This window comes from Oncorhynchus gorbuscha, linkage group LG13, assembly GCF_021184085.1.
Source record: "Oncorhynchus gorbuscha isolate QuinsamMale2020 ecotype Even-year linkage group LG13, OgorEven_v1.0, whole genome shotgun sequence".
Lineage (NCBI taxonomy): Eukaryota > Metazoa > Chordata > Actinopteri > Salmoniformes > Salmonidae > Oncorhynchus > Oncorhynchus gorbuscha.
In genome coordinates, this window is record NC_060185.1 from 74,256,939 (window position 1) to 74,268,222 (window position 11,284).

Here is an 11,284-nt window from a genome sequence, read left to right on the forward strand (position 1 = left end):
AGGAAGATACACATTTTGAAGTAACATGATGCTAAGATAAAACAGTGTGATGGTTGAATAACAGCTCATATTATGAACTGCACATTATACACATCTGATGATAGAAGTATGTTTTGGTTGATTGTAAGCATAGATTGCTAAGATGTTTTGACCTTTTTACATCCAGTGAGTTTACCTAAGAGAAGGTAAACAAGAACGGTTGGGACTAAAAATAACAAGATAACACATGTAAAATATACTGTGTCTGTAAAAATGTAGATAGGTTCAGAACTCTTGTGAAACAGTACAGTTGAAAAATATATGGTAAATAGAAGTCTAAACTGGATGTTCTTCAGTGATAGATGGGAGGGGTTGCAGGTAGCTGAAGGTTGGGGCTATTGTAAAATATATTATGCACTCCCCCCCCCCACACACACACTTTGGATGGCGCAAAAGGAGGTGGGCCGGATGTTGAAATATGCCAATAACATGACGTGGTGTAGAGCCCTTAAATACCTGGGTTTTCAGAGATAGTTTTATTAAACCAACAGAAGAGGATCAAATCTTTACTTTAATTTTGAATCATTTGGAAAACAATGAGTGGTGGATGTCCATACTTTGAGAAGAAGCACTTGTATGCAATCATTGCATTTCAATTTCTGTTTTAGTCAAATGTTTGTGACATTTCAAAGACATATAATTGAGCTGAATGCTAAATAAATCATCTTTATCATTATTATGATTTGTATGACAGCTAATCAATGCCAATACATGTGTATTTTCATTCCCCAGGTTATTCAAGAGCAAGCTGCACCTGAATGAGGAGGAGGCAGATGACTCTCAAAAAGGAATTAACAAGGCCAGCAAAGGTGGCATCATCTATGGTGACTACCTTCAGGTAAAGCGTTCTCTATCTTCATCTAACTTAATCTTCTACAAGGTTTTTAACATAGTATCATTGTCTTCTGCAGATGGAATATTTGCTCCATCCCTTATAGGTTAATTAACGTAAGGGGTGGAATGGAAGTACAATTTTAATTTGTGTTAGCAGTAGTACTAAATGTTATTTGTTTTGTTCCATTATAGCTTGACAAGGTTGTGACGGCCCAAGTTCTTCAGAGTGAACTGAAAGGGAACAAGATCCACGATGAACATCTTTTCATTGTCACCCATCAAGGTGTAGTATGTTTGTGGTCAAATATCATCAAGATTTGAGAATCAAGAGGAATTGTAATCATAGTGTGCATGCATTCCCTTTGGTTCCATTTGAAATCCAGTCAATTCAATACATTAATCTAACCATTTCATTGTGGTTGCACCTAATCCTGGAAGACTTGAATAGCAATTCACCACCAACTTTCCATCAACAAATGATCAATTTAATTTACTTGCAAAGGTGGGACATTATGATTAATTGAATTTTTATTATTTTATTTCAGCATATGAACTCTGGTTCAAGCAGATTCTTTGGGAACTGGATTCAGTGCGAGAGATTTTCATTAGTGGACATGTAAGTACCTCAGAAAGAAAGAGTACCCTGACAAACATTTCAATCCGAGCAGTGTGTTTGTTTTTCTTTCTAAATTAAAGGTACATTCTAGAAATTAAAGTTGCTATTGTGTACATCAAATTGTGGCTTGAATTTAACATATAGTTCATAACTTATGAAAATACAATACGAGTCAATGTTATACCTCATTAAACCACAAAATATAGATAAGGTCAATGACCTAAACCTTTTTTCATGGGTGTTAAGCGGTGTGCTTCTTTCTGTCTAATACGGTCCAATTGCAGCACCCCTAGAAGCCAAAAAATGATAGAGCTCATCTTTAAAATGGTCATGCTTCACCAGGTTCGTGATGAACGCAACATGCTGAAGGTCAACACCCGCATACATAGGATCGTTATGATCTTCAGGCTGCTGGTCGACCAGTTCTCTGTGCTTGAGACAATGACCGCCTTGGACTTCTATGACTTCAGGTAAGCCCCATAGTTAACCCATGGAGAACCTTTAGCTTATATAAATCTTTGTAAACCTTTAACCTCATAAAATTATACCATCTTTACAATTGTAACACTCTTTACTCGTGTGTGTTGTAGAGAGTATCTGTCCCCTGCCTCCGGGTTCCAAAGTCTCCAATTCCGTCTGTTGGAGAACAAGATTGGGGTCCCTGACAACCTGAGGGTCCCCTACAACAGGCGTCACTACAGGGACAACTTCAAAGGACATGAGAGTGAGATGCTGCTCAGTTCTGAGAAGGATCCTTGTCTGCTGAAATTAGTAGAGGTGTGTGAGAAGCACTAAAGAAAAATTACTAAAACATATGAAAAGAGATACTGTTTGAATACTTGATATCATAGCAGTATTGAGAAATACTGTTTGTTGTTCTATTCAGAAATGGCTGGAAAGGACCCCAGGTCTTGAAGGCGATGGGTTCAACTTTTGGAAAAAACTGGAAGCCAACATCTTTGAAGGATTGTGTCTTGAGAAAAAGAAAATTGCGGTATGGGCTGTTTTAAAATAATCCAGTACCAAAAACTTGCCACAACATTACTTATAAGGTTACATAAATATAAAATAATATGACTAAAAGCTATGATCTTATTTGTCCTTTTGGCAGAAAATGCCAGACTCTGAGGAGAAGGAGGAGATGATGGAAGAGCTGACGAAGCAAAAAGAGCTCTTCACTTCTCTGTTTGACATCAAAAGACATGAGCATCTTTTGAGCAAAGGTGAGTACCTGCATCCAGGCTAAGCATCTAACACCAACTGCCTCAACAATTCACTACCCATAATTAGTTTAAAACTACAGATCCCAGGTCTAAGAAACCATCCTGTTGTTTGGCCAGGTGAGAGACGGATCTCCTACAAGGCTCTCCAAGGAGCTCTGATGATTTACTTCTACAGGTAAGGAGGGTTCCTTACAGTTTAGGCAGGCTTATGTTTGGTTACCATTTGAGATGTCATTATTACATTGTGGATTGTTCTGTTATTTTTAGGGAGGAGCCCAGGTTCCAGGTTCCCTTCCAACTCCTGTCCAACCTGATGGACATTGATACCCTCATGACAAAATGGAGATGTAAGTTACATCCAAAGACATATTGTATGTAAAGAACAGTTACAGGTGTATTTCGCACTAGATAACATGCTTTCAACTGTCTAGAGTATCATCATTGATTTGGAACAGTTGAAATAACAAGTGTAATATTCCTCCTGTGTCTCAGACAACCATGTGTGCATGGTGCACAGAATGATTGGTAGCAAAGCAGGCACTGGAGGCTCCTCTGGCTACCACTACCTGCGCTCTACTGTCAGGTATGTTATATATGATTAGCTATTGAAATAAACCGGATCCAAAGCAATCCAGAGTTACTGTCAAGCACATGCTCTTATTCCCCTTCAAGGAGCTAAGTAGGTGTTCGTTCTTCTCTCTAACAGTGATCGCTACAAAGTCTTTGTGGATCTCTTCAACCTGGCCACATTTTTGATACCTCGGCACTGGGTGCCCAAGCTGGACCCCAATGAGCACACATTCCTGTTCACTGCAGAGTACTGTGACAGCTCCTACTGCAGTAGTGAGGATTCAGACTAGAACCTGTTATTAACTGTCGAAAGTGGTCAGTTCAGATGGAGGAAAGGTGACAACGAAAGGGAACCACTTTAAACTATGAAGACACACGTGACCCAGTGAGCATTATATAATATATATCAAATACATTTGATTTATAATGGGACAAGTAACATAGTATATAATCTTGACCACATAAGCTGACTGCATGTATATATTGTTAATATAATTATTTAGTGTTTATAAAGTATATTGTTTATATAATATTGTGCTGTATTTAAAGTAAGAAAGAATTTGATCTATGTACATGGCCTAATGAATGATAATCATGCACCGACCTATGCACTTTGGATTATTCTGAATGTGTACCCTAAAGAAGCCTATTGTTAATCTTTTTTAGAGTAATATGTTTTTGTACAGTACTTCGATATTGGCGCATTGGGTGTTTTTATGTGATGTCAGAGAAATGACCTGTAGACATTATTCACCATATAAATGATCCCAGGACTGCAAAGAAATATATTTTATTGTATCAGAAGAATATAAATTGTATCTGTCTCAATAAAAATATTGTACTGAAAAGGTTGCCAGAAAATAACTTTGACCTCCATGGGAATTGTCTTGAAAATAATTCCTTCAAGAGTTGATCGAGAATTTGGCAGTACTGAACACACTAATGAATCCCTTTAGAAAAAACATCAACGTCACCATGGCTCACACAGTCACAGGAAGACAGCGCTCACAGAGTCTGCAATACCTACAGAAAGGACAGGAATGGGGAGATTTGACAGAGCTATAACTGTAAAATGATTGACAAAGCATTTCCACAGCAAATATGCACAAATCATTGATAGTCACTCACTGCTTATGAAAACGAACTCCTCCAATAAAGAAAGACTGATTAAGATGAGCCCATCACAATGTCTACAGTGTGAAGGAGAATGTGGCTCAATCCCTACCGGTCATGCATGAGGTAACGTGTTAAAACATCCCCTTGTGACCTGTCATCAAGGCAAAGGGTGGCTGCTTTGAATAATCTCAAATCTATTTTGATTTGTTTAAAACTCTTTTTGGTTACCACATGATTCCATATGTGTTATTTCATAGTTTTGATGTCTTCGCTATTATTCTACAATGTAAAATAAAGAACGAAAAACCCTTGAATGACTAGGTGTGTCCAAACTTTAGCCTTGAGGTGTGTTGGGTAATTGTCCTGTTGAAAAACAAATGATAGTCCCACTAGCGCAATCAAGATAGGATGGCGTATTGCTGCAAAATGCTGTGGTAGCCATGCTGGTTAAGTGGGCCTTGAATTCTAAATAAGTCACTAACAATGTCACCAGCAAAGCAAGCCCACACCTCCCCTCCATGCTTCACTGTGGGAACCACACATGCAGAGTTCATCCGTTCACCTACTCTGAGTCTCACAAAGACACAGAGGTTGGAACCAAAAATCTCACATTTGGAATCAGACGAAAGGACAGATTTCCACCAGTCTAATGTCCATTGCTCATATTTCTTGGCCCAAGCAAGTCTCTTCTTATTATTGGTGTCCTTTAGTAGTGGTTTCTTTGCAGCAATTCGACCATGAAGGCCTGAGTCAGGCAGTCTCCTCTGAACAGTTGATGTTGAGATGTGTCTGTTACTTCAAAGTCTGTGAAGCATTTATTTGGGCTGCAATTTGTGAGACTGGTAACTCTAATAAACTCTGGGTCTTCCATTCCTGTGGCAGTCCTCATGAGAGCCAGTTTCATTATAGCGCTTGAAGGTTTTTGCGACTGCACTTGAAGAAAACTTTAAAAGTTCTTGAAATTGTCCAGATTGACTGACCTACATGTCTTAAAGCAATGATGGACTGTCATTTCTCTTTGCTTATTTGAGCTGTTCTTGTCATAATATGGACTTGATCTCCTCTATACCACCACTACCTTGTACAACTGATTGGCTCAAATGCATGAAACTCAGCTTCATTAGATAGTACCCACAAAACACCAGTCTCAACGTCAGCAATGAAGAGGCGACTCTGGGATGTTCCTCTGTCCCCATGTCTGTGTTCTTTTTCCCATCTTAATCTTTTCTTTTTATTGGCCAGTCTGAGATGTGGCTTTTTCCTTTGCAACTCTGCCTAGATGGCCAGCATCCCAGAGTCTCTTCACTGTTGACGTTGAGACTGGTGTTTTGTGGGTACTATTTAATGAAGCTGCCAGTTGAGGACTTGTGAGGCGTCTGTTTCTCAAACTAGACACTAATGTACTTGTCCTCTTGCTCAGTTGTCCACCGGGGCCTCCCACTCTTTTCTATTCTGGTTAGAGCCAGTTTGCTCTGTTCTGTGAAAGGAGTAGTACACAGCGTTGAAAAAGATCTTCAGTTTCTTGGCAATTTCTCACATGGAATAGCCTTAATTTCTCAGAACAAGAATAGCCTGACAAATTTCAGAAGAAAGTTCTTTGATTCTGGCCATTTTAAGCCTGTAATCGAACCCGCAAATGCTGATGCTCAGAAATGCTCAACTAGTCTAAAGGCCAGTTTTATTGCTTCATTAATCAGCACAACAGTTTATGTTAGCTGTGCTAACATAATTGCAAAAGGGGTTTCTAATTATCAATTAGCCTAAAATAATAAACTTGGATTAACTAACACAATATGACATTGGAACACAGGAGTGATGGTTGCTGATAATTGGCCTCTGTATGCCTATGTAGACATTCCATAAAAAAATGAATCTGCCGTTTCCAGCAACAATAGTCATTTACAACATTAACAATGTCTACACCTTATTTCGGATCAATTTGATGTTATTTTAAATGGGACGAAAATGTGCTTTTCTTTCAAAAACAAGGACATTTCTAAATGACCCCAAACTTTTGAAAGGTAGTGTACATACATATCTATATAACAATTCACACTATGAGATTGGAATAATACTGTGAAATTATGATAATGCCCTTTTAGTGTAAGAGCTGTTTGAAAAAAGACAGACTGATATTTCAGCCTGTTTTGGTGGGATGGAGTTTGCCCTGTCTGGTGACATAACTGGGCATTAAATGAGTTACACCAATAAGAAAGAGAGTTCCAAACCGCTCCTCCAACAACAGCTCATTTTCAGTGTTCCCGTCCCCACTAAGACCACAGGCCAATTTGTTCTTAACTGACTTACCTAGTTAAATAAAAGGTTAAAAAAAGTATTTTCATGCCACTTCAATACCAAAGATAATTTTTTGTAGCAGTTTAGGAGAATTAACATAGCCGGTAAGGAGACTGAAGTTAAGGTTAGGAAAAGCTTAAATGCTCCCCTAACCTGTTACAAAAATCATTTTTTTAATCGAAGTGGTGTGAAACAAGTGTGTCCCTGAGAAATTGCTCATTGCTAAGCAGCTATTTTTTAAATTATTTTTGACAATTTTAATTGAAAACAATCACAGTAAGGTAGTCAATCGTTCACCAGAAACTATTTGATTCTGAAATAAAAACGGCTGCATTGGACCTTTAAATTAAAAGTGCTCAGAATATAAAACATTGAATTGACATTAGGCAACAGGTATCACTAAACAAATTCCGGGACAATGTTGCATCAGGCAGTGTAAACACTAAGTGTAAACAAGTTCAAACTCACCACAAACATTGCCTCCCATTTTAATGTAAACATAACCTTCGTTACCCCATGACGTTCCCCATGAGTTTTGTACTATCCAGTATGGCACGTCACCTAAAACAGAGGGACAATGTTTAGAATGTTCAGTCACACACTATGAACACTACTGTAGACAGAATATTCCATGCATATGAAATTGGCATCATGTCAAATTGTAGTAATAAAATGTAAAAATCATGACAAGAGTTCACATCAACTAGTGTGTGTATCTTGTGTGTATTTTTCTTTGTTTATTTATTTGTGTGTGTGTGGGCGCCCAGATGAATGCATATTTAGTGAGTGAATGGAATACCTGTGGTGTCGTAACCAGTGACCAGCACAGCATGGTTGGCATGGTGGCAGGAGCAGTGGTGCTGCATGATGCCACCTAGATAGTCCTGCCAACTGATGGCATCCACAGTCACAGCCAAGGGTCCCCACTCCACCAACCTGCCCATCATAGCCTCCTCAAGCCCACTAGAGAAGAAATCACAGGCACCCCACCGGGCAAAGATATCAGATCAACATCCATGTAATTTCAAAACCATTTGTTGATTTGCGGTAGACATCTGGGTTAAAAAGAGACCAGTTGGGATTCAATCTGATGGTGGATTTGGACAATGCACCATGTAAAGGTCATTTCCTATTGAGCAGACCTGCAGTGTTTACTGTGAATGTGGTCTCTGCAAACAGAGCAATATTGCCTTTGAAATGTGCATTGTGGACTAAGCGCGATCGGATTGAATCCCAGCCAAAATGAGACAAAACCTGTGAATGTTGAAACATTAAACCACTTAGCCTCGTTAATGCTTCATTACTATGCCCATACAGTAGAAGGTTGATACAACATTATATATAATAATATATGATGTAAATCAGGGATCAAAACACTATCTGAGCTTGGACCCTTTTTCTGACCACATAACCAGACTACTACAAACACCTTTAACCAGGGCTCAGAGTTATTCCTGGTCGGGAAAGTATGAGGGAGAAAGGAGCAACGCTAAGCTAGAAAACCATTATTAAGATAGCTGTAAAAACTAAAGAGGAGTAACAAAAAAAGCTAGTCCGAACCCAGGATAAAGAGGTTCACCAAGTTTAAAGACGCATGGAACAAACAGCACAGTGAAATACTTGTGTAAATAAGAACGTCCCTATTCAGTGACCATAAACATCACATTGTTTTGAGTCAGCAGTGGTTTTTACCCACAATGCACCGTAGCCACAGGATTAACTTAGTACATGTCTAAATAAACAACAGGATATGAGCGTCGGGGACACGGCAGCGGGAACCGCGGTGTTAATGACCCGTCTCTGTCTACAGCATATTAGTCTGGTAAACAGTGATACTGCATCTGAATCGCAACCACCTTTGAACCTTTGGTGCAGTACTTAATGAAAACATTGCACTCACTACATTTTTTAAATTTTAGTTATTTATGGGGACACTCATCCAGAGTGAGTTACAGGAGCAATTAGGGTTAAGTGCCTTGCTCAAGGGCACAGACAGATTTTTCACCTAGTCGGCTCGGGGATTAGAACCAGCGACCTTTCGGTTACTGGCCCAACGCTCTTAAATCGCTAGGCTAACTGCCTCCCTGAACTTGGGAAAATACTGTAAAAGAGTCCCTGCTGTATCGTGAAACATTTCCCGAAAGAACATTGGAGTATGTGCTTAACTTGTGCAGACGGTCTTGTTTATATGCAACTATACTCCTGTGCAATATGCCAAGTCACAGTCATATATGAATTCATAAAAAATGTAAATAAATGTGTTAAATATTACCCATTAGAACTCAACATAAAAAAGGTGTTGACACTCTTATACCTGAAATCATGGGCAGCAAAGTCCTTCACCAAAACACCATCATGTGAATGAGAAAATAAATGGCAAATTCCAGTCTCGGCCTTATATGGGTATTCTGACTGTTTCACCAACTTAACCCTAGTCTGAAAGAAAAGGACAGGGAGAAGCAAATTCAATGCATGTGTATGCTACATGTAAAAATCATTTCATGTTGAACATCTTGTTGATTAAAAGGTATAAAGTAGTAGTCTAACAGTGGCAATCGCCATCACTTCTAAATAATCAATGACAAACATTTGATATTACACGAGATGCTTAAAAGGCCTCAGAAAACATATCTGGACCTGTTTCAGCCAGCTCAAGGCCCTGGTAATGGAGCCTCCATTGCAGCCCTGGTTCTTGTAGGAACAGTCAATGACTTGTTGCACACTGAGCTGTTTCAATGGCTGGCCTGATTTGGCATAGACAGACTCTATGGCGCCCACAACACTGAACGCCCAGCAACCTCCACACTGCAATGAGAGACACTTGACATTCAAGCATCGGCATTTAACATTACAACGAGACATTAACATGAACATCTAAATATCCAAATAAATTGCTAACATACTTTATAACAAATAGAGATAATGTCAGCAATATGTGATTTGATGTGGGATGTGTGGAATTTATGCAGTATAAAGATTTCTTATTATGAAAACAATGTCCATGTGTCAAATGATGGATAGTGAGACTATAAAATGGTTCTCCACTGCCATCTACTGACAGTAGTGGAAATGTTGAACAAAAATGCAAAGTTACTGTGATAAGTCTCTCGTACCAGACGTTCGCAATAGCCTGGGGACAAGGTTACGGTGACACAACATAACACCTACATACATGATTGTCAAGAGGTTTTTTTCTTCATAGAAGTTAATACAAAGTGAGTGTTTTTTACGTCTATGAGGAGAAAACCTCTAGACAGAGTTCAAAGTCAACTTCAATAAGGAAGTGTGTCACCCTGGAAAGACAAGTATGTTGATATCTTAAGGAAAAGGAAGCTCTTACTGCTTGTTGATTCTGTACTGATCCAACTGCAGACTGGTCCCTCCAGTCAAACGTGGCAGGCAGTCCCTCTGTCTTCAGTCCTGAGTAGGGAGGGACTGTTTCGGCTGTGGCAGTCAAATACAGGTCTGTAGAGAAAGTCCAATTACATACATACAAGTAGGCTATAGCGATCTTCTTCCAGTTAATGTGGTGTTTGGTTAGCCTCCATGTTTATTTTGGTTTAAATATAAAATGTATAATCAATACTAACCCAGTCAATCAGTTTTGTTCACTGGGAAACAAATACATTCGTTTTTGTTTGGCATATTATTACCTCTGAATTCATTTATTGATAAATCCGAGAACTGGTTAATGCCATATTTTGCGGAGTCTTTGTCTGTTGACAATGAGTTCAGGTATGCATGCCTTTTGATGGAATTCTGCAACAGACCACAATGTCACTGTACATGTCACAGTAGGCTAACTCTCATGGCATATCCAGAAGGTGTAACAATAGTCTTACCCCCCACTTAACCTATTTGTTAATTGACGAACATATTTCAAAACTTTGATAAACCTACAGTATATCCATCCCTCTTCCTACGCAAATCACGTTAGTCTCTCTTCTGACACAGTGCCCGCACACAGCTGCAACTCCCCAGCTGCAAATACAGTTTAATTCAACTAATATAAATACGAAAAAGCCATAACACCGACAGGCCTACCTTAAAATAAGATCTGCGCCGATGATAACAATCGCTGTGGAGTTTATAATTCCGATGAAATTGTTTCCTAAATGACTCAAAATCAACATCAGTGTCTGCAGAGCAGTTGGACTTCCTGGTAGTTTGCCAAACGCCACTACAACGAGCAACATCGGAAAAAGTAAGTATGCCTAAATTTAGGAGGAACATGAGAAACAATGTAACACCCGTCATTTGAAGTGTAGGACAAATGACATTGTAGCCTAAAATATATTCGTTTTAGCTCAATTTCCTCTTCGCCGTCTCCGTTTTTCTTCTTCTCTGGGTTCAATTCAGGAGACTAGACCTACACATTTACACATGCAATACCGCCACCTATTGAGTTCATAGCTATAATGGATTTAGTGGACAATTGGACCATAATAAATGATGTAACGTTACAAATTAAGCATATAATCCAAAAAAAGTATAATGACCAATGGTATGTATTCCACCTGGATTGATATGGACATTATGAGATGAAGATAGCCTATGGTTTTCTGGCAAGAGTCTTATCCACTTGAGGGCG

The 11,284-nt window shown here is 39.0% G+C and overlaps 2 protein-coding genes across 2 annotated transcripts; one reads left to right on the plus strand and one right to left on the minus strand.

Moving 5' to 3' along the window:
- Positions 1-483: 483 nt before the first annotated feature.
- Positions 484-4,130, plus strand: LOC123993506 (tryptophan 2,3-dioxygenase A-like). The gene is made up of 12 exons (XM_046295711.1): positions 484-613; positions 772-877; positions 1,066-1,156; positions 1,419-1,489; positions 1,832-1,959; positions 2,080-2,266; positions 2,376-2,483; positions 2,601-2,712; positions 2,830-2,887; positions 2,980-3,059; positions 3,205-3,295; positions 3,419-4,130. Exons 1-12 carry the CDS (start codon positions 576-578, stop codon positions 3,570-3,572), a joined length of 1,224 nt encoding a protein of 407 aa, XP_046151667.1. The 5' UTR covers positions 484-575; the 3' UTR covers positions 3,573-4,130.
- On the minus strand, positions 4,057-11,061 carry ctso (cathepsin O). Its single transcript, XM_046295712.1, has 8 exons — positions 10,738-11,061; positions 10,347-10,452; positions 10,034-10,158; positions 9,331-9,498; positions 9,008-9,129; positions 7,493-7,656; positions 7,162-7,254; positions 4,057-4,305 (listed from the first exon to the last, which is right to left on the minus strand). The coding sequence occupies exons 1-8, from the start codon at positions 10,948-10,950 to the stop codon at positions 4,271-4,273; spliced, it is 1,026 nt and encodes a 341-aa protein (XP_046151668.1). The 5' UTR covers positions 10,951-11,061; the 3' UTR covers positions 4,057-4,270.
- Positions 11,062-11,284: the final 223 nt, after the last annotated feature.

Coding starts and splice junctions, on each gene's coding strand:
- LOC123993506 (XM_046295711.1), top strand. CDS start 576: ATGAGTGGTGGATGTCCATACTTTGAGAAGAAGCACTT. Junction 2,267..2,375: donor GTCTGCTGAAATTAGTAGAG/GTGTGTGAGAAG, acceptor TGTTCTATTCAG/AAATGGCTGGAAAGGACCCC. Junction 2,888..2,979: donor CTGATGATTTACTTCTACAG/GTAAGGAGGGTT, acceptor TGTTATTTTTAG/GGAGGAGCCCAGGTTCCAGG.
- ctso (XM_046295712.1), bottom strand. CDS start 10,950: ATGACGGGTGTTACATTGTTTCTCATGTTCCTCCTAAATTTAGGCATA. Junction 10,453..10,737: donor GGCGCAGATCTTATTTTAAG/GTAGGCCTGTCG, acceptor GGTCTGTTGCAG/AATTCCATCAAAAGGCATGC. Junction 9,130..9,330: donor CCTTGAGCTGGCTGAAACAG/GTCCAGATATGT, acceptor CTTTTCTTTCAG/ACTAGGGTTAAGTTGGTGAA.